The following is a 24,907-nucleotide window of genomic DNA, read 5'->3' on the forward strand; positions in this document are numbered from 1 at the left end:
AATAGACCAGCGGACTGACGAACCGTTAGACCGGGGGACGAACACGGGGGAAGCAATACGGGATATTTACGACACCTTCACTGGTCACACTCAGAAACTCATCTACCAGCCATGTACGATGCGCTCCGCCACCCGTTTCTTCTGACCGGGATATGAAATTTATTGTGCGGTTCGTCGGTAAAGCTACATTTACACGGTAAGCATCAGCTACTCAGCCGCCCGCCCTGTTCAGGCTATCCGCTCACCTCAGCGCTCTTCCCGCCGTTCGCTTTCAACCAGCAGCCCCGGAGGAGAAATGCTGCCGTACTCCAGGCATTCCCCCAGTCATTTTAAGGATGCTTATTGGTTCCCCAAAAAACGATAAAAAGTCGGGCATTATCATCAATCAATAAAATCCCCACGGGCCAATCTTGAAGATTGGACTTTATGCCGCTGAGACTTAGCTTTTGTCAACAACTCAGAGGCGGAAGTAAGAGCTCCGCGCAACGTAAATGAAGTCCCGGCCGGAACACGGTGCGCTAACTAATAAAACATAAATTAACGAAGCTTCGAGGCAGGTAAATTTTCCTCGAGGAATTTTAGTAATCGAGGTACTCGAATCATTCGAGGAATCGTTTCAGCCCTAGTAAGAACACAAAAAATATAGGGCAGTGATTCTTGAGAATAGGGATAAAACAGGTTCTATGCATAAAGCACAAAATTTGAATAAAATATACACAAAATATATATATTTTTTTCAAATATCTGACTAAACTAACCTGGGTCATGTGAGCACAACAATGTATATTTTCCTGGTGTTTGCTGAATATTTTTTTATTTTAAACATTGTAGTCGGTGGATGATGCCTGTAAAATTCCTTGTCCCTGAGCAGAACTCAGTACATTATAATAGTTTAAAACAATTAAAGAAATACTAAAATTATATATTATGACAATTAAGTATAAGTAGTCATATAAATAATTATAAAAGTATCAATAAATTGAAATTTGTCCCTAATTTTTGTCAACACTGTCAGACATAAAAAGTGTAAAAAAAAATCAGGCATTATTGGGGGGCACCAGAACTTCTGAGGACCCCATGACCACTTCCTTTACCTTCCTTTGCTAAGAGGGCTAGTTAGCTCTGGTTAGCTTATGTCTTTAGTTTTTTTCTTCTGTTTTATTCCTAAGTTGTTCGTCACAACCATGATGTGTCAACACCATAACTGACAATTTACAAAACTTTGATGAAATTTTGTGAAATAAAAACTTAATTTTGGTAAACTGTAAAGATTTCATGGACCTGATGAGCTACAATGTGGCCTCCTTCAGAATAACATCATTGAGGTAGTTTGGTATTTTGTCTACTCCAGATGTCAGATGTCAACTCCATCAGAGTTTTTGTGACTCTTTCAGTGAAATTATTGACAAAACTCACTTAAATGTGCAATTAATTCATTTTAATGTATTTTACATAAATTGCATTACTTCACATGTATCAAGTATTTCTTTTTACTCAGTTCGTCACCACCTTCAGTTCTGCGTCAACTCCGTCATGCTCTGTCAACTCCATCAGATGGAGATTTTGTTGTTTTTTGTTTTAAATATTTTTTTTGTTGTTGTTTCTTGAGAAACATTTACGGAAGCACATTGATAGCATTGCGCTTCCGTAATAAATTAACATTGTTAATAAAACAAAAACAATATTTTAACCTTTTTTCCCCATGTATTTTAAAGTGAAGGTAATTCTATCGATGTTATCTGGGATTGTTAGTTCAGCCTACTTGTCCAATCCTTTTCTCACACTCCGCTAGTAGAGTCTATCTAAAATGGCGGACCTCTTGTAGCGGTCGAGTGTGATTACATGTCACACTTCAAACATTTTCAGCGGAGTTATTTTATGTGTATTTATCTATAATCTAAATCATGTTTTCCAGTTTTGGCCTGCGGACCATTCTGAAGTCCTCTGTGGGTGTTTTGTGTGAAAGTTCCGCTCTGTTCCCCACGGTGTCGGTCAGACCTTGGAGCTGCTGCGCTTCGGCTCTATTATCAGGACCTGAAGTTAGCAAAGGTGGGTAAAATAAATTAAAACCCAGAGGAAGTAAACACTCCTTCAATATCCACCATAAATGTTAGAAAACTGCGGGTAGAGCCTTGCTGCCATTTGTACCGTCACCAGCAGTCGGCGCTGTTGACGAATTGAAGTATGTCACCTTTTTAGATTTTGAGATATTTGTTTACAGAATATATTGCTTTAATTATGTTTGTTTGCCCAGGAATGCTTGGTACTTGTTCTTCTTATTCAGACCGAACAATATAATTATTTTACGAAATGTTTACATATTATAAAAAAGAATGTGCACCCCCTTTCAAGCTCTTGATATTTAATCTAACCATCTCAAAGTCAAATAATCTGATCTTTGCAGGTTCTAATATCACTTGAACCTGACCTCAAGTGTACACAAGCACAGCTGAAGTAGAATAGAAAACGTTCTGTATGTGGAAAAGTAAGTACACCCCACCTACCTCTGTAGGATTTAGAAGGGAAAGTTGCAGCAAGGTGCCACTTATCATGCACTGGTAAAGAGAAAATTTGGTCACCTTTATTAAAAACAGAGTTTTGGAAGTTTGCTCGTGTGCTAACACAATGCCAGGGTGGAAAGACACCAGCAGCTGTCTGGGAAGGTTTCATAAATTACTTTCAAACTATTAACAATCTATATTGACATTTACAGCTAAGAAGGGCTCAGTTACTGGTACCAAACAAGGTTTTAACAAGTTCTTGTTTCAAATTTAAATGAGTAAATTTGCAAAAAAATACCGAACAATGTAAAGTTCTTTAAATTACAGACCAAAGAAAGTGTTCCAATTACTATTGTGGTAATTAATGGAACGGCACCTTTTATAACCCTGAATTAAGGGTTGTTATCTGAGCATGTAGCCTGACTACTTTACCAGCTGTTCTAACAACAAAACAACAACTTGGGTCACAATTTAAAATGATTTTATTTTAGACATAACTACAGTCATAAATAAAGCTGGATATCAAGTCTAAAAACAAATGCCCAAGTTAAAAAAAAAAAAAAAAAACTAAACATAGTTTGTTTTATGTTGTTTATCTGTCCAGTTCACAGCCATTGATAGAAGCAAAACTTTTACCATCATAAAACCTTAATAATCTCCATCCAGCAGACTTCTTTTCAAGCACTTAGTGTCTCCACACAATAAGAAAAGACACATATGTTAATAATAATGTTATGAATATATTTTCCGTAATATCCTAAGGATAGATTATTGAGGAAAAACGTGATCATGGAGACAAAGATGCTATGTGGACAGGCCATTTTTTGAAAAGTTTTCATAAGGCCTGACTAACAACGTAAGCCATCTCCACTGCAATTCTTTATCCAACTTCTCACTGCGACGTCTTTCATCATTATCATATCTGTACCATCTAGAGAAGCTTTGCCTTCATTTCCCCCTTTTAATCTGCCTTTTCATCATCATATGCAATCTGACAAAAGTACTATGTGGACTTTTTCACTTTTGTGCATGTTACAGCTGCAAAATTTAATGAGTGTTAGGATTTTGTGTTATGGACCACAGGCAAAATGATAAATTGTTTTCCTCCCTTAAGTAGAAATTCAATAATTGTATGCATTTTTATACACTTTTATATGCATTTTAAAAGTGTATGCATTTTAAAATGCATACACTTTTGCATTGTAAAGCTAGGTCTTTTTCTGCATGACATAGAAACGGAACCTGAGAATCAATTGCACATGTGGTTGCATTTCTAATGAGAACTAATCAGAATTTCAGGAAGCCACTTCATTGATGGTTGTGGTGATATAGAAAACCACGATCTCATCACTATCAGTTGTATGCGTAGTTGTGCTATCTGACATGCAGGATAGACGTGTTATGTTGCTTATCTTGGTTATATTTTAAAAAAAATCATCAGGCAGTTGCGCAATTTTTTTCATGTTGACCAGTTTCTTCATCATCATCCTTTATTATACAAAAAAAGGAATCTTGTTCTTAATGCTTCAACAAGAAAATGCTTAAGGTTTTTTGTTTTGTCAAAGTGCAACAGTTTGAAACTGCGAGGTCACACAACGGCTGTTTTGTTCGTAGACATATGCTTCTTCCTGCATGAGAATTTTGCATTTCTTGTGTTCACAATAAAAATCTAAAATCTTCCAGTCCTCACAATTTTAGATTCCTTGAGCTTTTTTCTTTGTCTTTTGGTTTCAGGAGTCTTTGCAGTCCCACCACCTGTGAGACATTATGCCCGGGTTGCAAAGCGAAAGACGACAGGTGTGCATTAAGAACCAAATGTGCATATTTTGGGATCACAGAAAGTCTTCTCATGTGAGCAATTGGTTTCTTCCAGGCCCAGAAAGCCAACTCAGTGATCTTGCTCCAACAATGCTGAAGATGGAGTACGCACCTGTCCCACTTGCTCAGACGTAAGACAAAACATTTCGGTCGACCCTGCGAGCAATTAAAGATGGAAAAAAAAAAAAATCTTGCAAAAGTATTCACATATCTGAACACATTGTATCACTATAAATAAAAGAGGCAGAAAGTGTATTTATATACTGTCACATTTTATTGAGCCTCTGCTACTTTGATACCCCTTAGTAAAATTCATTGCAACAAATTACCTTAAAAAAACACGTTATTGGTGATTAGATTCCACCTGTTTTGAATGTTGATTCCAGCTGCAGTTGCAATGAACCTTTCAATCTCGTTCAGCTTTTTATAGTAGCTCAAGGTCAGGCAGATTGGGCAGCAGTATACACAACTAATAGTTTTTCCACTGATTGATTCTCCCACCTGAGCTCTTGATCTCTACAGCTCCTCTAAAGTTACGAGAGAGAGACCCCTTTGCTACTCTTTTGATTGAAGCTCTTTTTACCTGGTCTGTTAGTGTAGGAGGACAGCTATGACTTACTAGGTTTTCTTCTGTTTCATCTTCACATAAGGGACTGAACAGTTCTCTTTAAGGTGGGATATTGTTTTATAGCCTGACCGTGATTTTAGTGTTCTCTGATAAATTTATTAATATTTATAGTGAGTTTGCATTGTACTGAGGTTAACTTCTGAGGTCACAATTTGGTTTAGGGGATTTATAGGCTTGCTTTAAACCTTTACTGTCAAGTAATTACGTTTTAAATGCAGATGCATGCAACACTTTTCAGATAGAACATTAAAATCATTGTCATTTAGCTGTTATGCTCAGTTACACGGTTATTCTGTACTTTGTGCTGGTCCGTTGGATAATGTCTCAGTAAAATACATTGCACACTTTAGTTGCAGACCTTTTATTCACACAATTTGAAAAGGTTCAACGGATGGCGATACTTTTGCAATATTTCTGTTGCAACACGTTTGCAACAGAAATATTGCATACTTCTGTTTCAGAATGAATTTATGTTAATTAAACATGGCTCTATTTGTGTTTACAGGACAGACGATCTCGTCAAACGTCTTCTTTCACTGGAACTGGCAAGTCATGTAAGAACTCATGGTTTAAAATAACAGTATGGTTTCACTGTGTGTTTTGTTTTTAAAACTTGGACTGATGGAAGCTTATATTTTATTTACATGCAGTAGAAGTTAACAATACCTGATGCTACACAGAAAACAAATGACATAAATAGCAACTTTTCAGTTCATTTTATTTCAAAATTGAAGTCAATTTCCGTCAAATTGTTGTCATTTTTTCACATGCACTGCAGCACTGAGATGCTTTAATGTCTGACGTCTAGGAACAAAACATAGCATTTGGTCAGAATTACATTTTCCACAATAATTAGCAGGTATTGTACAGATAAGACGTAATTCAGTGAAGTGTAACAGGGGCTTTCTCATTCATTTCACAACTGAATATATCCAAATAGATGTTGTAATTGGGGTGCTGTGGTGGAGCAGGAGTAAAGCACAACCCACATATGGAGGCCATAGTCCTCATTGCGGCCGTCACAGGTTTGAGTCCTACCCTTGCCACATGTCTTCCACCTCTCATTACTCACTTTCCTGTCGACTCACTATCAAATGAAGGCCACTAGAGCAAATAAAACCTTAAAAAGATGTTGTAATGAGCAGAAAACCAAAAGTTATGATCAAAGCACCAAACTAAAGTTTGATTTTTTTGCTTGACTTGGAACTGAATTCTTTATGATCTGAAATACTCTCTGGAGTAGACCCGTATTAAGCTTTACTCATCTCACCAGCTTCCCTGTCCCCGCTGGAGAAAAGCACGTTTTCCCCCTTAAGGGGATAGCCACCTATTTTAAATTCAGTAACGATTGTAGCTGTGTTATCTATGTCCTCAGAAGGAAAAGCTCCAGTTGAAAAAGGAACAACTGATTGCAAAAGTTCAAAGAGATGAGAACGATCGCAATTCAGTCGAAGTACAGGGTGAGAAGCCATTAATGTTGCATGTGATGTCTCTACTGAAATTTAAAGATGAGTACAACCTTATCTTAATCAAATCAGGTTTGAATTCCCCTTCTGATGTTTCTCATCGCAGTGGCTGTTTTGACCGCAAGAATTCGAAACTATCAGGAGCATTTGCAAAAACACCACAAGGTGAGTGAAATGAAGTCGTCACACCTTGTTTGCTAAACTGTTTTTTGTGCATTCTTTATGAAAATAAAATGGCATGATTCAGAGTCTTGTCTTGGCAACTTTCATGTGTCAGCTTCACCTCATTTTAGCTTCCTTTGGTGTGAAGTGTATATGTGCTACAGGATTTCCTGTGTACTAAGCCCACATAAAATAAAATGTGTACAAGCACAGCCGCGGTCGGAAGTTTCCATCTTACGTCACACTTAGAACATTTTAATCATTAAAACTGAGGACAGAGGTTGCAAATTTAAATACCATCTCTGTGACATCAACGAGTTGCATTTGTTTTCATGAGCAAAACAAGCAGGTGGTGTCTCATTTTGAGTTTTTTAGATGGTACTTATGGTTTGTTTTAATATGTTGTTTCATGCTAGGACAAAGCTAACAAGAGGCGCATGCTAATGGCCATAGATCGCAGGAAAAAGCTTCTAAAAAACCTCAGGTTGGTTCGTTTTGACACCTTTGAGAGAGTGTGTGAGCAGCTCGGCATTGTCTACACCTTCCCTCCAGAATACTACAGACGGGCAACTCGCCGCTGGCTGGCCAAGAAAGAGTTTTGTATTAAGGTAATAATCAAATAAACCCAATTTTTTGAGGACATTGAGATTTTTTTTTTATGTATTCCACTGTTCTTTGTTTTTGTAATAATTTATTAATGATTGCGTTGCTTCACTGCACCGCATCAATGTTTTTTTCACACCCAAAGCAACGCTTGTCCTGTGTTTTTTGTTTTTTTTTTCTCAGGTTTTCAAGGCGGTGCAGAAGCAAAAAGCAGAGCAGAAGATGAAGCAGCAAATATCCACCACAGAGACAAAGGAAGCCAAGGCAGCAGAAGCCCAAACATATTGAAACAAACTAATCTGTACAGCTGGCTGCTCTCAATACTTGGGGCTTATGTTTGATTGTTTCATCTCAGACTTTCACGTTCCATCTTCTGTGTTTCCAACCTAATGTTCTTTTATTTGTCTTGCATTGTCAGCTTTTTGGAAATAAAATTTCAAAGAAGTCTTTGTTTTGGCATGTGCAACTCATAACACCAGAGGGTGATTTTGGTTTAGAAAAAAGACAGAGAATCTAGATTACTAAAAAAAATTGAAATTCTGAGAAAACAAAGTGGGGTTCAATTTAACAAGAAAATCCCCGCCTGCAGATTATGCCTTCTATCTAAGCTTTCAATCATGCAGTTTTAGCTCAGTCAACAATATTTTACTCTGTCATTCTATATCAACCGATTTCCCAGTATAAAGTCTGTTTTATGCAATGTTTTAAATCCAAATAACTTTGACACTTCCTTGTGCAGAAGATATAGCTTTTCATTATGTGTTTCCCTCCATTTTAAAGTCTAGTGATTTCTAATAAAACATTATCTTTCGCACGTATCCACATTACTAATAAAGCTAATGACTAAGCACTCACACTCACCAGCTGTTTTTCGGTTAGGCAAATAAAGCACATGTAATTTGTGAAAAACACAAGAAGCTTTCTATAAAGGCAGTCTGCAACATTCCCAACAAAAACTAGAAGAGTTACGTTTACTGTGTGAAGCTTGTCGAATGAATAGGAGAGCTAAACTGCTGGAAAAGCTGTTGAAGTATATAAATTAGCCAAGATTTTAGAAGAGACATGTTGAGTGATAAATATAACAAAACAAACATGGGGTGTCAGTGAGTTTGGCACTGTGACTTCTCAGTTTGGTCAGAACTATGTTGGGGCAGTCGGGAAGGGAATGTTGCCAGGGATACAGACGTGCAGGCATCATGAGAGTCATTGCTGTCTAAAGCGCATGTGGGCTTTCCACACGGCTGGACAGAGGGATAGGACTGAGTAGGGCTCCCTAAATCCAAGTAACTTCATCCTAGCAACAGAAATGACTTATAGGTTTTTCCATCAATCTTTTTTCTGCAAAAAAATGTAAAAACACGAAAAGCTGCAGTAAATGTGCTTTGAATTATAAAAAGGTGTTAATTGACAAGAATGGAGAATTAACCTTTGTAACAAAAAAGTAAATAAAATAAAAAATCCAGTTACATTCAGATATGACGTTACAATTTTTGCCCACATGCATCAGCCTTCAGTTTCCTCCAATGAATACCTTCAGACTACGTCATATTAGAGCCATGCAGTGTAAGGTCTCATGTTTCTGCTAATAATCAGTTGGTAATTCTGAGGGTGTAACTTCACTACAGTTGTGTCAAACATTATGTGAAGACAATATTTGTCACACCAGTCAAACTCAAAAAGTCTAACATGGTTTTTATAAGAGACTGTTTTTGGTGGGTCAGGGGAAATCCTTTCTTCCTATTTTCACAGAGCATAAATAACTTTTTTGGCACAAGTAGTCTATCTCAGTCTTTTTTTTTTCTTCTCCCAGTCAGCAAAAATAAATTCATTCTAATTCATAATCTGTCTACAGTCATAGAAGAATTTAAATACTGTATTTAGACCTTGAACAACAGCTGAGTTCTCTTGAATAAAACTCGCCATTTGAATTGGAGTCAATACAATTTACAGGGTATTTCATGCATTGAAAGCCTAAAATAAGCCAAAAAAAGTGTTTTAAAATCATTTTATGTGCCTGAATCTCATGACATCCAGATAACTGTACAGTAATATCACAGTGATTCTGTCTGCTGGCTTTCAACAGTGTAATAAAAAAGATTTATGTAATATAAGACCAAAAGCTTGTAACCTCCGCTGTCCCCTTGTAAATCCTACATCCTTAAGTAATGGGCAACTGTGCTACTTTTCTTATTTCTTAAAGACGTTTCAACTCTTATCCAAAAGGCTTCTTCAGTTCTGAACATTGTTGAAAGTAACAGGCATAATTTGAAGTTGGAACAGGGCTAATTAGGAAACTAATGGGGGAAATAAGACATGTGAGTTATTAGTCCTACCCTCATTTGACAGAATCCTTACAAATGAGGCCATTTGAACACCTTATGTGTGATAAACAGTGTTTGGTTCCTCTATTAAAAAAAAGGAATTAAAAACCGAAATGCAACTCCTCCCTCCTGCACCCCTGCAGGTAAGTGCATGTCGCCGATTGTATTGCGTTCCTCATCAAACACCGACTGAAACCAAAACAAATACTTGCCTCAGCTGTCCTCAGGTATATTAAAGCAGGAAGACAGGCCTACTCAAAGTCACCGCCCCAGTTATAGGCTCTCCCCCCCACTGAAAAAGATCTGTATGTCTCACTAACGTCTCTGTATCTAAACTGTGTTCTCTCGACAGTTCTCACAAGTGCATTAATTTACTGAATGGTGCTTTTATGGGGGAAAAAAGCTTTTAAAATGATTGTCTTAACTGAGCTCATCTTCTAGTGAGCCGCAAAAGCCTTAGAAAAGCATCAGTTGAAGTTAACTGTCCTAGTTTGCATTCCCCGCAGATCTTTGTCATCCTCAGAAAACAGCAGCTTGTTGGCAAACCAGCGTTTCACAGCCCATGATCGTCACAGTTTCCTGTGTGGTGTGAAGCTTGTCAGTTTGATCAAACGGAGTTCAGACTTCTGGTAAGTGACATGTTTGCTCTCCCTGTCAGCAAATTAACTTAACCATTCTCTAGTGATTTGATGAAACTATTTATTCTGGGACTTGCAAATCAATTTGGGACATTTTTGTTTGCAGACTAAAACTTTCATATTTAATTTAATGTAACTTTATACTTTTTTTTCTCTCACTTCCTCGTGGTTGTACATCCTAATTATGGTCACATTTACGTGTCTGGTTACAAAAGCATAGCTACGTAAACCAGGGTTAAGGTTATGCGTTCTTCTGGAACTACTGAACATAAAATATACAACAACGTAAATTTTAAGGGCATATCTGTCATAAGAAAAAGAACAACTCTGGTGTTTCTAGAAGGATTGCCTGAAACTACGGTAAGCCTATGTCAACATAAGAAAAATTAGCTTAACTGTATAATTGTGGAAAAAGCAAATTATTTCTTTGCTCAAAAAGTCAGAGCTACTCCACTGCACAGATTAGTTTCTTTGGCATTTAGAAAATATGTGAAAACTTTGTTGAACAACTCTAATTTGCTGAAAGATTAATAAATTCTGATTCCTTAAACACACGGCCTATAACTAACATTTGCTGTATTTTATTGAATAGTAAAATGCTTAACTGGAACAGTTTTCTACAAATAGCCCAACTCTGATGATATTTAAATGTTTCATAAGGATGTTGTGTCTTGTGATGCATGGTCACCTCTTATTTCACCCTTCATGTTTACAGGGTGAAATAAAACATTCCTCTCCAGCAGCTCAAATGTCAAACCCAGTGGTCACCAACCAACCTGGTGCAGGAGGCTATGGGACGAATGTCCAGACTGGCGAGTGGAGCACTGGCTTGTGTTCCTGCTTCAGTGACTGCTTAATCTGTGAGTGCAATCGGGTCATTTATTTATGTCCTATGCAAATGGTTTTAAAGAGTGAGAAAGATATAGTTCTGTCGGTCAAACTGTCTCAATATATGTTTTCAGGTGTTTTTGGTTGCTTCTGTCCAATCGGTCTGAGTTGCTACACTGCAAATAAGTATGGTGAAAACTGCTGCCTGGGTTGTGTGCCAGGAGGCATGACTGCCATGAGGACTCATATGAGACTGACGTATGGCATCCAGGTACAAAATCGATCAATTCCTGTCTCATGTGAAGTTAGGGAGATTTGTTGCAAAACTTTAGATCTTATGAAAGGCAGAGATTTCACAAACAAACGAAATACTGTGCTTTCCCTATGAGAACTTAGCTTGCATGCATTTCTTCATTCAAGTTCCCTATTGTGAATTTTACTTGTCTTTATTTAACCACAGGGGACGGTATGCAATGACGCCCTCATGACTTTTTTCTGCGGACTTTGTGAACTGTGCAGGATGGCCCGAGAAATTCGCATCAGGAATGGAGACGTTACAAATTAACATGATGATTTCATAAGCCCTGCACTTATTGTTCAGTATAATAAGTGTAATTCTGCTCACATTAAAAACATTTTTTTATATATAACATGCTTTTACTAAAAACATGTTATGGGCATATGTTAATCTCTAAAATGATTTAAACATTTCACATCCTTGTCATGTTTGTGTAAAATTAGAGAAAGAGTCAAAATGTACAATGTATATGAATATTTTATTAAAAATCAAACTGCTTATGTGGAGTTCTATTTCTGATTTGCTTCCAAAATGTCAAATGAAGCTACTTAATCCCTTAATATACAACCACAAGGAAGAAGGCTTAATGAGCTGGACAATGATATTGTTTCTCCTTTAGTAATTCTATATCAGGAATTTCCATACCCAGTTCTGAAATATATAGGGGCAGCTTAATTTGACTTGATAACAACACTGAATACAATAATCAATTCTGCGTTTTAATGTTTTACATTTTTAAAGGCAACATGAACTTGTTTGTATTCACTTTTAATTCCTTGTAAACCTTTCTGTTGTTCTCTTGCAGAGTGTTGATAAAGATAAAGTTTGTCTCTGTTTGTTACTGTGTGGACCACAGATCTGAAATCATGATTAGGATGCAGCACACTGTCACCTAAATCATCTGCAGCCTGTCAATAGGCTTGGGTTCAGCTAGGGTGATTTGTTGATGTCTGACGATGAAATTGCTTGTTTAAAGAAGGTTTTAGATCATTCTTTTTATGGTGTTTTACAACCATAAGATGAAACATAGACCATGGAAATTGACAAGGTAAGTATCTGTATAGATCTATCTCTTGCTTTGGTCATTTTATTGTATTCTCTATTCACACACATGATTATTTTAATCACGTTTTGTGATCTCCAAGCTATAGTTGCACAACAATTCAATTAATATTTAATTATATACAGAATTGGATAAAAATGTATTTCTCCCTTACAGATGTCCTTCTTTTTTTGCTTTTTAGTCTCAGAATCATAGAGCTCATTTAAATATGTCAAAATAACCAGATAAAATTTGAAAAGCATTGTTGAAATGATGAGTCCATAAATACCCTACTCAGACTGTGTTTTGTTGAATCAGTGCATAATTACACATTACAGCTAATGTCGGCTATTTTAGGATCTAAGAAAAAGGAACACTTATAGTTTGACACGTACCCCCTTTGGTTTGTTCAGTTTAACAAAGTAAGAAAATAACTTAATTACTATCAAAGGACAATTACATTTTTGGAGTACTTCAAACTATCCAAGTTTGAAATACTTTACACATTTTTAAGTGGGGGTTCAGCTTTACACATATAGGGACTGGTCCCTTATTTTAATTTCTGAAAGGAGGCAATCCTACTCCAAATGGTACAAGTTTAGCAGATGAACTGAAGTAAAAGTAAAAAGTCTGCTCCAATACAATTATTCCTAGAAGATTTTTTTTTGTTTCTAAAAGCTACTCAAACGTAACTAGCACTGACCTCTGCACACGAATGTGCTTTGATGCAGACAATACTTTAGTTCTGGCTTTATTGGGTTTTCATATGCCATATCCTCATGGTGTAATTTCTTTGTGTTAACAACGGCTTTTATTTTTACCAGGTTTGAATGCCTGGCAAAGTTTAGTCATGTCTACAGATTTTCCCATCTGAGCTGAAGGTCATTGCAGGAATTTAGGAGTTACCAGTAGAAATGCACTGTGAGGCATTCAAAGCTTGAGACATTGTTTAAAACCCAGCCCTGATGTAAACTCCTTTACAAGCCTATCATTGAAATATCTGGTGCAGTTTTTGGTCTTTATTGTGCTGTTTGTTCACAGATGTTCTCTCATAAACCTCGAGGCTTTCAGAGAGAAGTTGTATTCATACTGAGATTAAATAGCACACAGATGGGCTCTGTTTAATGATTAGGCGAGACCTGGAAGCAATTGGCTTCACAGGATTTTGTTTAGAAATTTAAGAGTAAAGAGGTCTTTATAGAAACAAATGCCTCACTTTACAGACTTCTATTTGTGACGTTTTCTATGTACGACACAATTATATAATGTTCAGTACTTGGATACTTGGATGATGAGATAAAAATACATCGTATGTAGTTTGTAATGTAACGTGTCTGTATTTAATTTTTGGAAACGCATTCAGTTGAGTTTATTTTATATTTTAGGAAAGCCCCATAAGTAAATTAATTAAATTAATTTACATTATTTCGTAATATCATAATTACTTCTACTATAAACAAAAGGTGTGCTAACTTTTCTTTTCTCATTAAAGTTGCATCAAAAATATATATACCCCCCCTCCTCCCCCGCCTCCTCTTAGTTCAACGAGGGTCTTACGCATACGCGCTTTCGTCACTGCTCTGTGATTGGCTCATTTGTTCGTGGCCTGGCAACCAGAAGCGGCTTTACCAAACACACAGACCCCTTCATAGCAACTAGTTAGAGGTGTCTTGCAATTAGCTTGATAGGAAGATTCAAGTCGTCAAATTCAGACATGTCTACGAGGACTCTCCCGCTGCTCTTTATCAACCTCGGCGGAGAAATGCTGTACATCCTGGACCAGCGGCTTCGAGCTCAGAATATACCCGCTGACAAAGCTAAGAAAGGTAGCGAGCTTAGCAGCTATTCAGCTAACAACACAAATGTCACTGTTCTCCAAAAAAAAAAAAAAAAAACAACACAGATGATGCAGTAAGAGGAGGTCATTTGCCTGTTCATCAAATGGTCAGTGTGCCTTTAAATTGAGGTGATACAAAAAATATATCTATTGATTATCAGACAGTGAGCAGTTAACGTTATAGGATCAAATAGTTGGATTAGTTTGCTCCCCCTTAGAGTAACTTTTAAAAACTGGGGGTTCAGAACAGATTTTACTGTCTTCTGTTGGCTATAACTAAATGTTGTTACATTACGTCAGAAAAATTATACTTCATTAGAGATAAATTAAATTATATTTTTAAAATCATAAAGTTTTTTTAATGCATTTTCTCTTGATTCATAAAGTTTCCACTGTACCTGCCTGGATAGAGGAAGACAGAAAGAGAGGTATTCAGTGTAAACATGCACTTCTGCATTAGATGCTCTGCTCTGCTTTGGCCTAGCTGGAATTTATGCGCTGTTTAAACTACAGGATATGTCAAACAATAAATGTGCATCATGATAAATCAAAATATCATCAACAAATTGATTTATTTCAGTAGTTAGACTCAGAAATGGGAACTTGTTCATTACATAGTGTTGTGTTTAAAATGTTCAGAAAAACAGAATTAAAATCAATAAAAAGAAACACTTGAAACAAATCACACTGTGTGTAAAGAATCCATAGAAGAGCTTCAGTTTTTGAATTAAATTACAGGAATATATTATCGTCTCATTTCAGAAATTCCCAATGATTATTAGTCACATAAGTGGCCGAGTCACTCAAATTGCATACTTGGTACAAACTTAACATTATATGAGCTTGCAATGTGTAGCTAAAATACATGTTTTATCCTATTACTGTAATTTAAAGTGCTTATAAGTTACAAAGTTCCATGTTGACTTTTATATTCCAATTTACTACATATAACAATGTATTTATTTAATCCAAAAACTACTCCTTTTGCTTTCTGCGGATGTCGTGGTGGTTGTGTCTATCTTTGTTTTCAGCAGGACAAGGCGAGGGTTCATATCAGATTCTCATGAAGACCTTGATTAATAATCCCACAGTATCTAAATATTTACACAAAACTAAACTGTTTAATAGAATAGAATTGATCACTGTAGACTTGAACAATGAGATTAAAGTCAGCTCCAACAGTGCAAACAATGTAGGAAATGTGCAGAATACAATATGGTGATATTTACAATTATACATCAGTTATATGTACATACACATATAACCAAAGTATAATTAGTGTATTTTAGCATTCAGAGTGTTAATTGCTTTTGATAAATTCATAAATCGTCTAACATAACAACAGTTATTCCTACTAATGTCAATATAACATCGATACAGTTGTTGAAATCCTATTTCAATCATCATTTCTATTTTTTTTTGCATCCATAACTTTAAGTAAATATATAGATCTAGACATTGACTGAATTTAGTTATCATTAGTGCATACTGCACAGAAAATTCTACCGTTTTTATCTCTTCATGTAGTAACAGAAGTTTGCTTGTTATCTGTTTAACAAGCAGATATATCATCTGCTCAGGCAGGCGGCCTGCTGTCAAGTGCGTAACAGATTGCAACTCACCACCAAATGTTTCAAAACAGCTTTACTGCAATAAGTGTGATGGGGCTGCTGCTTCAGTTTCACCCCATAAATGTCTGCGCTTTTCATGATCAGTCACAATAGCGAGGGAAGACAATTGGATGCTTTTGTTTCCAGCTTACCAGCATAGTGGAGGTTTTTCACTCCTTTACCTCCACGAAGTCAGCGTTTGTTATTCTAGCACCTTCTGTGATATGTCATTAAAAGCACTTCAAGCCACTGCATTATACGATTTGAAAAAAATTAAGCTATTTTGATACTTTAACTTTTTACACTTACCTGGATACCGATTAATGACCTAAACTTGACAAATTTTTAGCAAGTGTTTATGTACATTTAAAAAAATAAAATAAAATTCGATTTGGATCGTTTAGTTCGATTGTGCTGCTGTATGGTTGTTAAATACAGAGCTGTTTGATAAAATTGTTAATGTCACATTAGATTAGTGTTCTTCACTCACTGGTGAAAAGAGGAAGTTATTGGAGAAATTGGGTACACTCTAGCTTTTTTATGTGATCTTGTACAGAAAGCACCAACCCAGTGCTCCTTATTATGCATTTGATTAATTGATCATCATCAGAAAAATGTTGCGTCTTTTACTAACGGAAAATTTTAAGACAGTTTTCCTAATAGTGGACAATCCAGCAGATTAACCTCAACACCAGGCCTTGCAGGGCTCTGAGGGGGAAAACGAGCTAAAATCAAACACAACGTAGCAACATACATATGTGATACCGCCTATCAAACATAATTATACTGCTGCTGCTTTCTTAGGTCCTGCTGGATAAAATCATATTGACCAACCTTTAGCTTAGCGTGCAAAAATGCCTGCTTCTCAGCTTCCACTGTTGAAAGTTCTCTCCAAAATATGTTTATAGTGTTTGAACTTTCTGTTGTATTTCTTTGCTTGATCAGTTATGAATGACATCATCACCACCATGTTCAACAAAAAGTTTCTGGAAGAGCTTTTTAAGCCACAGGAGCTTTATTCCAAGAAGGCTCTACGAACTGTGTTCGACAGGCTGGCCCATGCGTCCATAATGAGACTCAATCAAGCTAGCATGGACAAGGTAATACTTCCCTGTACGGTTATGTTTATTCACGCATGACCTAGCATGGACAAGGTAATACTTCCCTGTACGGTTATGTTTATTCACGCATGACCTAGCATGGACAAGGTAATACTTCCCTGTACGGTTATGTTTATTCACGCATGACCTAGCATGGACAAGGTAATACTTCCCTGTACGGTTATGTTTATTCACGCATGACCTTGAAATTAATCATATTAATCTAATTTACGATGACAACATGTAGTGCCTAATACTAAAGCACCCGGAACCTTTCTGCTTGTTTTTACTTTACATCTACAAACTTCAATACATTTTATTGTGAATTTATATGATAAATCAAATTGAAGTAGATCATGATCTTGATTTGGAAGTAAAATGATTAATGGTTTCCAGGCTTATCAGAGATGTTTTGCAGCTTAAAATCTAAAAGGTCTGGTGTGCATTAATATTCAAACCCCTTTACTCTTAAGTCCTTTAGATTCTCAGGTTACTAACATCTGCATCATAAGTTTGTTAGTGTAAGTTATTCTCCGAATAATTACAGCTGTTGAGGCCTGTAGAGGTTTGTTAGAGAAAATCGGTGAGCAAACAGCATCATAGTGACAAAGGAAAGCATCACACAGGTCAGCAAAAGTTGAGAAGTTTGAGTTGAGGTTAGGTTTCAAAACAATATCCCAATATTTAAGCATTTCACACATAGTGGGTTGTTTAAATTTTGGGATTTTAACGCATCAACTGAAATGGAAAAAGAATGTCATAACTGCAAACCCACCAAGACATAACCGCCCACCTAAACCGAGAAGCCAAATGAGGAATGTGTTAATTAAAGGAGCAGCCAAGAGGCCTTTTGTATCTATGCAGGAGCTGCAGGGAGCCGCTGCTTAAGTGGGAGAATATGTTGACATTTTCCACTATGACTGCTTGTCTCCCACTCTATGAATCTGGCCTTGATGAAAGAGTGGGAGGAAGAGAGCAAAAAGAACCCAGAAGCTTCTTAGGAACGCATAAAACATATTGAAGCATTCGCTCTGGTCACATGATGCCAAAGCTAAATGTTTTGGTCCTAATAAAAATGCTATGTGTTCTGGGAACCAAAAACTGCACTACAAAGCATCTTCATGGATATGAAACATGGTGGTGGCAGCATCATGTGGTGGAATGTTTTGTTTTCCATCAGGGACAGAAAAGCAGGACATGGGGTTTGGGTTACTTTATAGCTGTTTATTTGTAATATATTTTTCAAATTTTATAATTTTCTTCTAAATTCACCTAAAAACCGAGTGAAATTCCATTTAACTTTATGGTTGCAATATGAAAAAGTTCAGGGAGTGTGAATACTTTTCCAAGGCTCTGTATGCATCACATAATCTTCAGATTAAAACTCCAGTCAGACGGTTATGCTAGAGTACTACTGTTGTATTTGCATTTTATTGGCACTAGACTGAATCACACGACTAATTTGTGGCTCCCCCTGCTGTTTATTATGCAACAACAGATTGTGTTTTCAAGGAGACAGTGATGTTGTCCTGTGTGTCCTCCTCCACAGCTCTATGACCTGATGACAATGGCTTTCAAATACCAGGTTCTTCTCTGTCCCCGACCAAAGGACATCCTGCTTGTCTCCTTAAACCACATGGATGCGATCAAAGACTTTGTGAAAGATACTCCTAGCATTTTGAGCCAGGTCGACGAAACTTACCAGCAGCTCATAGAGGTACAGGAGATGAGTGTGCCACAAATGGTGTATTAATTATTATTAATAAAAGGAGATAAAGTACTGGATATGCTCTACTGGCCAGCAGATTTAGCTCTTTAGCATGAACTGAAGTTAATCTCACAGAGCTTGTCATGCATTAAGGTTCACTGCTTCTCCTCATGCAGGATTTTAGAAACTCTGCAATGCAGTTATATGGCTAACACAATGTGGTCCTTCAAGGAATAGAAAGCATAATTTATTAAACAGCTTTATAGTAGAATAGTGGCTATAAGACATAATTAAATGCAAACAAGATACCATACTAACAAAAAGGGATTTCTGTTTTGGCCTTTTAATTTAAAGCACAACAAAGAGATTTTAGCTGTGAACTGGAGATTTATGTGTTGTGCATATGTTTATGTTGTTAAAACAAGCATCTAGATTTTTTTAAATGGAAAAATATATACATACAAATATGTACAGTTAAAAGCAAATGTTTTTGTATGAAAAGATACGTAACTTTCTTGTCACTGTCTTAGCTATTACTCCAAAACCAAAATAAAAAACTGGATTGCAGTTTGCAAGTGAACTTGGGAACAAATACTTAATTAATTAGACACTTCTTCAGATGTCTTTTTAAACTGAAATTTGTCCATAGTAACAACTACACTGCTCAAAAAAATAAAGGGAACACTCAAATAACACATCCTAGATCTGAATGAATGAAATATTCTCATTGAATACTTTGTTCTGTACAAAGTTGAATGTGCTGACAACAAAATCACACAAAAATCATCAATGGAAATCAAATTTATTAACCAATGGAGGCCTGGATTTGGAGCCACACACAAAATTAAAGTGAAATGTTCCCTTTATTTTTTTGAGCAGTATATTACATTTGGTGGAAGTAGAGGAGCTTTAGGGGCTGAGAATGGCAAGCCTGCTTTACAGTAAAGGGAAAGCATCATCCGGTTTTATGGGTTTTTTGCTGCGGATGTTCCAAGCCCAATCTCAGTGTCATTTAAAATTTATCTGAAGAGTTGAAAAACCTCTATGTTTGACAAATATTTGTATTTTGTATATTTTTTAGTTATTCTTCAAAAATGATTGCATGTATTCTTTTCTTTTCAGATGTATACGCCCTTGTCTAATGGTGAATTCCAACTGATGAGACAAACCCTTCTCATTTTCTTCCAAGACATGCATATTAGGGTAATTCTTTGTTCATGTTTCCTAAATCTTAGACACTTCTTCAGTGTGATTTTTGAGTCATTTTTGCCAGCATGTTCTGCTGCTGTGTTTTTTGCCAGGTGTCTATTTTCCTAAAGGACAAAGTGCAGAACTCAAATGGCCGCTTTGTGCTTCCTACTAATGGCCCTGTGCCTCGTGGGACCCAAATTCCTGGAATGATTAGGTGCTTAATTACTTTTGTCTTATCTTTGTGTTCCTTGGGTTGGAATGTGGACTTTATTAACTAAACACTGCTAAACACTGTAATCCACTGGTAATTCTCCATATGCATATCTAGCATTATTGTTTTGGGTCAATTTTCTGAAGGACTGTTATTGTGAGATATTAATGTTAAGTACTCTTATAATTTTGACATGTAAAATCAAAAGCACACACACACACACACACACACACACACACACATATATATATATATATATATATATATAAAACTAAAGGCCTTCTTGCTAATATTGATATGTTTTCTATCTTATTTTCAGGATTTTTAGCTGTTCTGGCGAAGAGTTGACCAGATTACAGTTCAATAACGGAGGGAACTATAGTTCTGCATTACGGGAAGGATCTTTTGAAATGTTTGGCAATAGAGTCACAAAGCTTGGGACAAACATGTAAGATCCCTTATTTTCAAGTTAATGATGGAGAAGAAACATTGAGCAGGTGAAAATAATTACTTAAAATTTAGAGCCTCCTGACTGAAAACTAATTTCCAGTTTTCCTTGAGATTTTCTCTCTGGTTGTTTTGGAAGCAGTTCAAGTATGAACAGTTTTTTTTTTATGATGCTTATTTCCATAGTGTGATTTTACTTGTTTAAACCTTATCTACATTCTGTTGGTACATTTATTTCTAAACCAAGTCTCTTAAAAATGTGATCAATTAAATGTACAAATTTATTTTAAATGAAAGTTTAGTTGGGACATTTTCTGCTTTTGGAAATAAAAAATTTGGGAGTTGTTTTACACTTGCATGCTCTGCTATAAACTAACATGGACTTGTGCGTAAATACTATCATTTTCTTGTTTTTGTTCAGGTACAGTGTAAGTCGCCCTGTTGAAACACACATGTCTGGCACATCTAAAAGTTCTGCTCAGCACACAAAGGTTAAATGTTGATTTTTGTTAACATTGAAATAGTTTAAATAACTTGTGGTAGATGTTGTCTCTATGCAATGTTTAGAGTACATACATCATGTGGTTGAAAGTTTTCATGTGCTGTGCTTACTATCACCAAGAGGCATGCTGAAATGAGAAAACTATTGTGTGTCTACAGGTCAATGCCGCCCCAAACCCTCTGGCCAAAGAGGAACTGAATCTGTTGGCCAGATTAATGGGAGGTCTAGAAGTCCAGAAACCAGGAAGCGCAGACACTGGTTTCCGGGTGAATCTCTTTGCCACGGATGAAGAAGAAGAGTTAGTGTCATTTCACAGAATTAAGTTCAACAGTTTTTTTCTGCCTGAAACAAACAAAAACATAATAATTCAACCCATTAAAAAAAAATCTTTCTCTTTATGTCATCTTTCTGACAGAGAAGCATTAATATCAAGACCCAATGAGCTTTCATATGGAGTCGTAAGCATCCAAGCAACAAAGGTAAACAACTCATCTGTCCGCACTAATTAGTTATGTAGAAAGGGATCTGTCCAGTACTTTAACAATCTATATTCTGCAACACATTTTATGGCAGACAAAGAATACTTTGTCTGAGTGACAACACAGGACAGTTTGTATTTGTCATCAGTAAATGAAGTCAGCATAGAAAGAACATCTTGAAGTACCTTCAGCTGTTGAGTTCATAGTTATCAGTGTGAGCAGAGATTTAAGATCTAAGAAGCCAAATTTAAAAGAACACTTTGCCTGCTGGTCTAAAGCTTAAGTCAGCCTCATACAATATCTTACAGTTGTATTCTTAAACATTTTCACATTTTTGCTACAACTGCAATGTATTATGCATTTTATTTGACTGCATAATAAAATGCCGTCAAATAAGGGCTAATTTTCCTTTCACTTAACTTTAGTGTAAGGGAAATTAGCCAAAGTTTCTATAATGCTTTATAACTTGAAATCTGAAGAGTACTTTCTCCTTAAGCCTGATGTACTTTAATAAAATACAGTTCTGGAGTTAATTTAGCTTACATGCTAAACGCTTATATGTGGCAGAAAACTGACACTGCACATCATTCTGAGAACCCTGTTGTTATGAAGGGACATGAGTAGAGCTAAATATAGGGCAATAGTAGAAGGCTACACAAGACCTTGTGGAGGGGATGAAGTTTACTTTCCGGCTCTCCGTAAAGTGAACCTAAGCATAACCCCCATCTAAGTAGAAAGTCTTAGTCTTAGAAAGTCAACTGTCATTCGTTAGAGTGACTCAGTCAAAATTTAGACCTAAATCCAATTGAGAATATGTCAAAGCACTTTTCAGTGCACTCTGGCTGATCCTGAGCTAAACTGCAAAGAAGAATAAATCTTGATTGTTTTTTGTTTTTTTTTTCATTTTCCTTTTTTTTTCCCTCTTTTTTTTCCACCCAACTTCACTCAAGGAATAAAAGCTACACCCACCTCAACATTTTCAAAGCTCCCAGAACACACAATATGTTAGACACCAAGGTTATATCTGGTTATGGGTATAAATGCTTGAACCAGAAACTTTAAGCCGTCTTTTACCCCTGATAAGCAGACAGAATGATTGGACTAAAGTTAACGATCAGAGACTTGAAGCTTTGCCCGTTTAATAGGATTTACTGCTTTAGGATTCCCTGTGATTAGCACTCCAACATAATGACTACCAGATTACTGTGTCTTTTCAGGATCAACAGGCCAACGCAGAACTAACCAAGATCATGGGAGAGTTCACAGAGTCTGGTGATCCATCTTCAAGTGCCAGCAGCAAAGGAGATGACCTTTTGGCCATGATGGACGGCTTGTGATGTAATCACCTTGACAGAAATCCCCAAAGCAATGAGAAGAGTCCGCACTACTGAAGATCAACCTGCACTGTGGCTATAACATGCAAACATCCAGCAGCCAGCTCACTGTCAGCCAGAAGACGTCGTTCTTGTGGTGGCTTCAAGATGTGCATAGGAGCAAGGACTCCAATTGGTCATCAGCAGATGTTTTTTTTTTTTTTTGCTATTAAAAACAAAGAATGAAAGGAAACCAGCAGTAAAGTCTACTAGTAAGTTTTCTGTAAAAATAGGAGGGTTAAAAATTTTCCCCCTGAAAGTACAGTAGATGTGTAACAATATTTTGAACATGTGCATGTGGTAATAGCATCATTTTTACTATCAGTACACATTCCTTTCATTTCACACAATTTAATTTAATTCTGGATGTCAGCAGCTCGTATAAGTTTATCCCATCAACACTTATCATGGAGCTAATAGCTCATAATTTCTTGATTGTTTTTGTTTTGTTGAAGTTTACATACACAGGTGTTGTAATACTTTTACTCCATTTATGATTTGAGCTGTTCTTTTTTCCAGAGTGGACTGATAATACCACATGCAATTTCAGTGACTCTTAATACGACTACCTGGATAGCAAACAGCATCTCAACCACACACTGCTAAGGAACATTAATTCAAATATTAGTTGGGGGAGGGGGGCTGGTCAATTTTAGCCTATGTGCTTTATTTTGACCCTGTTTGGATTAGAGAAAATCCACGTGCAAAATCGTCTCATTTGTAAAATCATTGAAGTTGTTTGTTGTATAATCACGCCACCCTAAAAAAGGAATAGTTCAAGTCCCATTTGACTTTTACAACTGTAAAATAGATATAGGAGTTAAATATTTAAAAACTTTTCACGCTACACATTGATGTAGATTTATGTGTAGATGCAGCTCAACAATTTGCTTCATGGTGACTATCTTGTTTTAATACAGAGCAATGCAATACAAGAAACAGTCTAAGATGTACATATTTTTATGGAGAACTATTTATTAAATTTAACTTTTCTGTTTATAGAGAGGAATTGCTACATTTCATAAGTTATTAAATGTGCAGTTTATTATTTTAAATACATTGAAAACATCACCAGCATGAAAGTTGACACAACACATAAATACCTGTAATGTAGGTGCATCTTAATAAATTAAAATCTAATTAAAGAGTTAATTTCAGTTTTTTAAGTCATCACCTTCATAATGCAATTTCATTAACACACAGTGACATATCTCAAGGGTTTATTTCTTCAAAGTGAGGATTATGACTTATTGCTAATCAGAACCCAAAATTCAGTTTCACAAAATCAAATCTGGTATATTACAAAGTGCTCATAACCCTTCCCCCCCTCCCCCCTCAAAAAGAAAAAACCAAACAAACTGACTTTTAATTTGAAAATGCTTTTATGCCCATATTATCATTAGGAGGGTGTATATTGTCCAACACAAAGACATGCTTTTACAGTGGAATTACACCTCTGTGTTAGAAACTTTATTCATTAGTGTTATGCTATATTCAGATTTTCTGATAAACTTGTTTGAGGTTTTCAATAATTGTCAGCCATAATGATCAAGATGACCAGAAATAAACTCTCGAAATGTATCACTGTGTCTAATGAGTCTAAAAAACGTTTATTTTTGTGAGCTTTTCTACTGAAATCTATTCACTTTTTGATCATATTATTTATTGAAAGGCATACAAAATTGCCTTTCAATGACTTTGTCATAGTAGCATGTTGAAAATTAAATCTAACACTAGAGGGAGCTGTCGGATTTTTTTAAAGATTAAGCGAGCACATTTTTTCTTCACTGCCTCAGACTTTTACAGTGTACCACTACCAACAATTTTTTGGGTCGAGGTAACACGTTATGACTGATCTTGTTTAGCCCTTCTTTAGATCATCTTTTTACTGGGCTACTCATTATTTTATTTTATTTACTTTATAAATTACTTTTCCTCATTTAGTTGTGAAATAGTAATTTTTCCACACCATGGTGTGACATTCAGTGCAATAAAGAAAACTGATTTATTATTATGTTTCTGCTCACTTCTTTGGTGGTTAATACGTCAAACCAGATCATTAAAGCCAACGTCCCTTACTTTAATCCTCAGTGATGCACTACCTTTAAAGCAAACATTTCCTGAGAATTGCCATAGTAACAGCA

At 36.2% G+C, this 24,907-nt stretch overlaps 3 protein-coding genes across 4 annotated transcripts; all 3 read left to right on the forward strand.

Annotated features, from left to right (window-relative positions):
• The first annotated feature begins 1,781 nt into the window (after positions 1 to 1,781).
• On the forward strand, positions 1,782 to 7,623 carry mrps15 (mitochondrial ribosomal protein S15). The gene is made up of 8 exons (XM_014996288.2): positions 1,782 to 2,049; positions 4,236 to 4,298; positions 4,375 to 4,450; positions 5,453 to 5,501; positions 6,323 to 6,407; positions 6,520 to 6,578; positions 6,992 to 7,183; positions 7,362 to 7,623. The coding sequence occupies exons 1-8, from the start codon at positions 1,905 to 1,907 to the stop codon at positions 7,464 to 7,466; spliced, it is 774 nt and encodes a 257-aa protein (XP_014851774.2). The 5' UTR covers positions 1,782 to 1,904; the 3' UTR covers positions 7,467 to 7,623.
• Positions 7,624 to 9,832: 2,209 nt separating this feature from the next.
• On the forward strand, positions 9,833 to 11,763 carry ponzr11 (plac8 onzin related protein 11). The gene is made up of 4 exons (XM_014996290.2): positions 9,833 to 10,128; positions 10,853 to 10,997; positions 11,100 to 11,236; positions 11,426 to 11,763. The coding sequence occupies exons 2-4, from the start codon at positions 10,886 to 10,888 to the stop codon at positions 11,528 to 11,530; spliced, it is 354 nt and encodes a 117-aa protein (XP_014851776.1). The 5' UTR covers positions 9,833 to 10,128; positions 10,853 to 10,885; the 3' UTR covers positions 11,531 to 11,763.
• Positions 11,764 to 11,902: 139 nt separating this feature from the next.
• On the forward strand, positions 11,903 to 24,777 carry oscp1b (organic solute carrier partner 1b). 2 transcript variants are annotated; one of them, XM_088014297.1, is made up of 11 exons: positions 11,903 to 14,131; positions 14,529 to 14,570; positions 16,698 to 16,852; positions 18,402 to 18,569; positions 19,683 to 19,763; positions 19,862 to 19,965; positions 20,282 to 20,410; positions 20,831 to 20,900; positions 21,070 to 21,209; positions 21,327 to 21,390; positions 22,608 to 24,777. In XM_088014297.1, the coding sequence occupies exons 1-11, from the start codon at positions 14,020 to 14,022 to the stop codon at positions 22,725 to 22,727; spliced, it is 1,185 nt and encodes a 394-aa protein (XP_087870423.1). In that variant the 5' UTR covers positions 11,903 to 14,019; the 3' UTR covers positions 22,728 to 24,777. The 2 variants fall into 2 exon arrangements, with proteins under 2 accessions (XP_087870423.1, XP_087870422.1); XM_088014296.1 differs by lacking the exon at positions 14,529 to 14,570.
• Positions 24,778 to 24,907: the final 130 nt, after the last annotated feature.

Source organism: Poecilia mexicana, unplaced genomic scaffold (assembly GCF_051168715.1).
Source record: "Poecilia mexicana isolate PSO_F unplaced genomic scaffold, ASM5116871v1 scaffold_16, whole genome shotgun sequence".
In the NCBI taxonomy this organism is placed as follows: Eukaryota; Metazoa; Chordata; class Actinopteri; order Cyprinodontiformes; family Poeciliidae; genus Poecilia; species Poecilia mexicana.

What these genes read in the sequence shown, in the direction of transcription:
- oscp1b (XM_088014297.1), top strand. Translation starts at nt 14,020, where the DNA reads ATGTCTACGAGGACTCTCCCGCTGCTCTTTATCAACCTCGGCGGAGAA. An exon ending in CGCTGACAAAGCTAAGAAAG is followed by an intron (nt 14,132 to 14,528) that starts GTAGCGAGCTTA and finishes TGATTCATAAAG; the next exon opens with TTTCCACTGTACCTGCCTGG. An exon ending in ACAAAGCTTGGGACAAACAT is followed by an intron (nt 20,411 to 20,830) that starts GTAAGATCCCTT and finishes GTTTTTGTTCAG; the next exon opens with GTACAGTGTAAGTCGCCCTG.
- ponzr11 (XM_014996290.2), top strand. Translation starts at nt 10,886, where the DNA reads ATGTCAAACCCAGTGGTCACCAACCAACCTGGTGCAGGAGGCTATGGG. An exon ending in CTTCAGTGACTGCTTAATCT is followed by an intron (nt 10,998 to 11,099) that starts GTGAGTGCAATC and finishes ATATGTTTTCAG; the next exon opens with GTGTTTTTGGTTGCTTCTGT. An exon ending in GACTGACGTATGGCATCCAG is followed by an intron (nt 11,237 to 11,425) that starts GTACAAAATCGA and finishes ATTTAACCACAG; the next exon opens with GGGACGGTATGCAATGACGC.
- mrps15 (XM_014996288.2), top strand. Translation starts at nt 1,905, where the DNA reads ATGTTTTCCAGTTTTGGCCTGCGGACCATTCTGAAGTCCTCTGTGGGT. An exon ending in CCTGTCCCACTTGCTCAGAC is followed by an intron (nt 4,451 to 5,452) that starts GTAAGACAAAAC and finishes TTGTGTTTACAG; the next exon opens with GACAGACGATCTCGTCAAAC. An exon ending in AGAAAGAGTTTTGTATTAAG is followed by an intron (nt 7,184 to 7,361) that starts GTAATAATCAAA and finishes TTTTTTTCTCAG; the next exon opens with GTTTTCAAGGCGGTGCAGAA.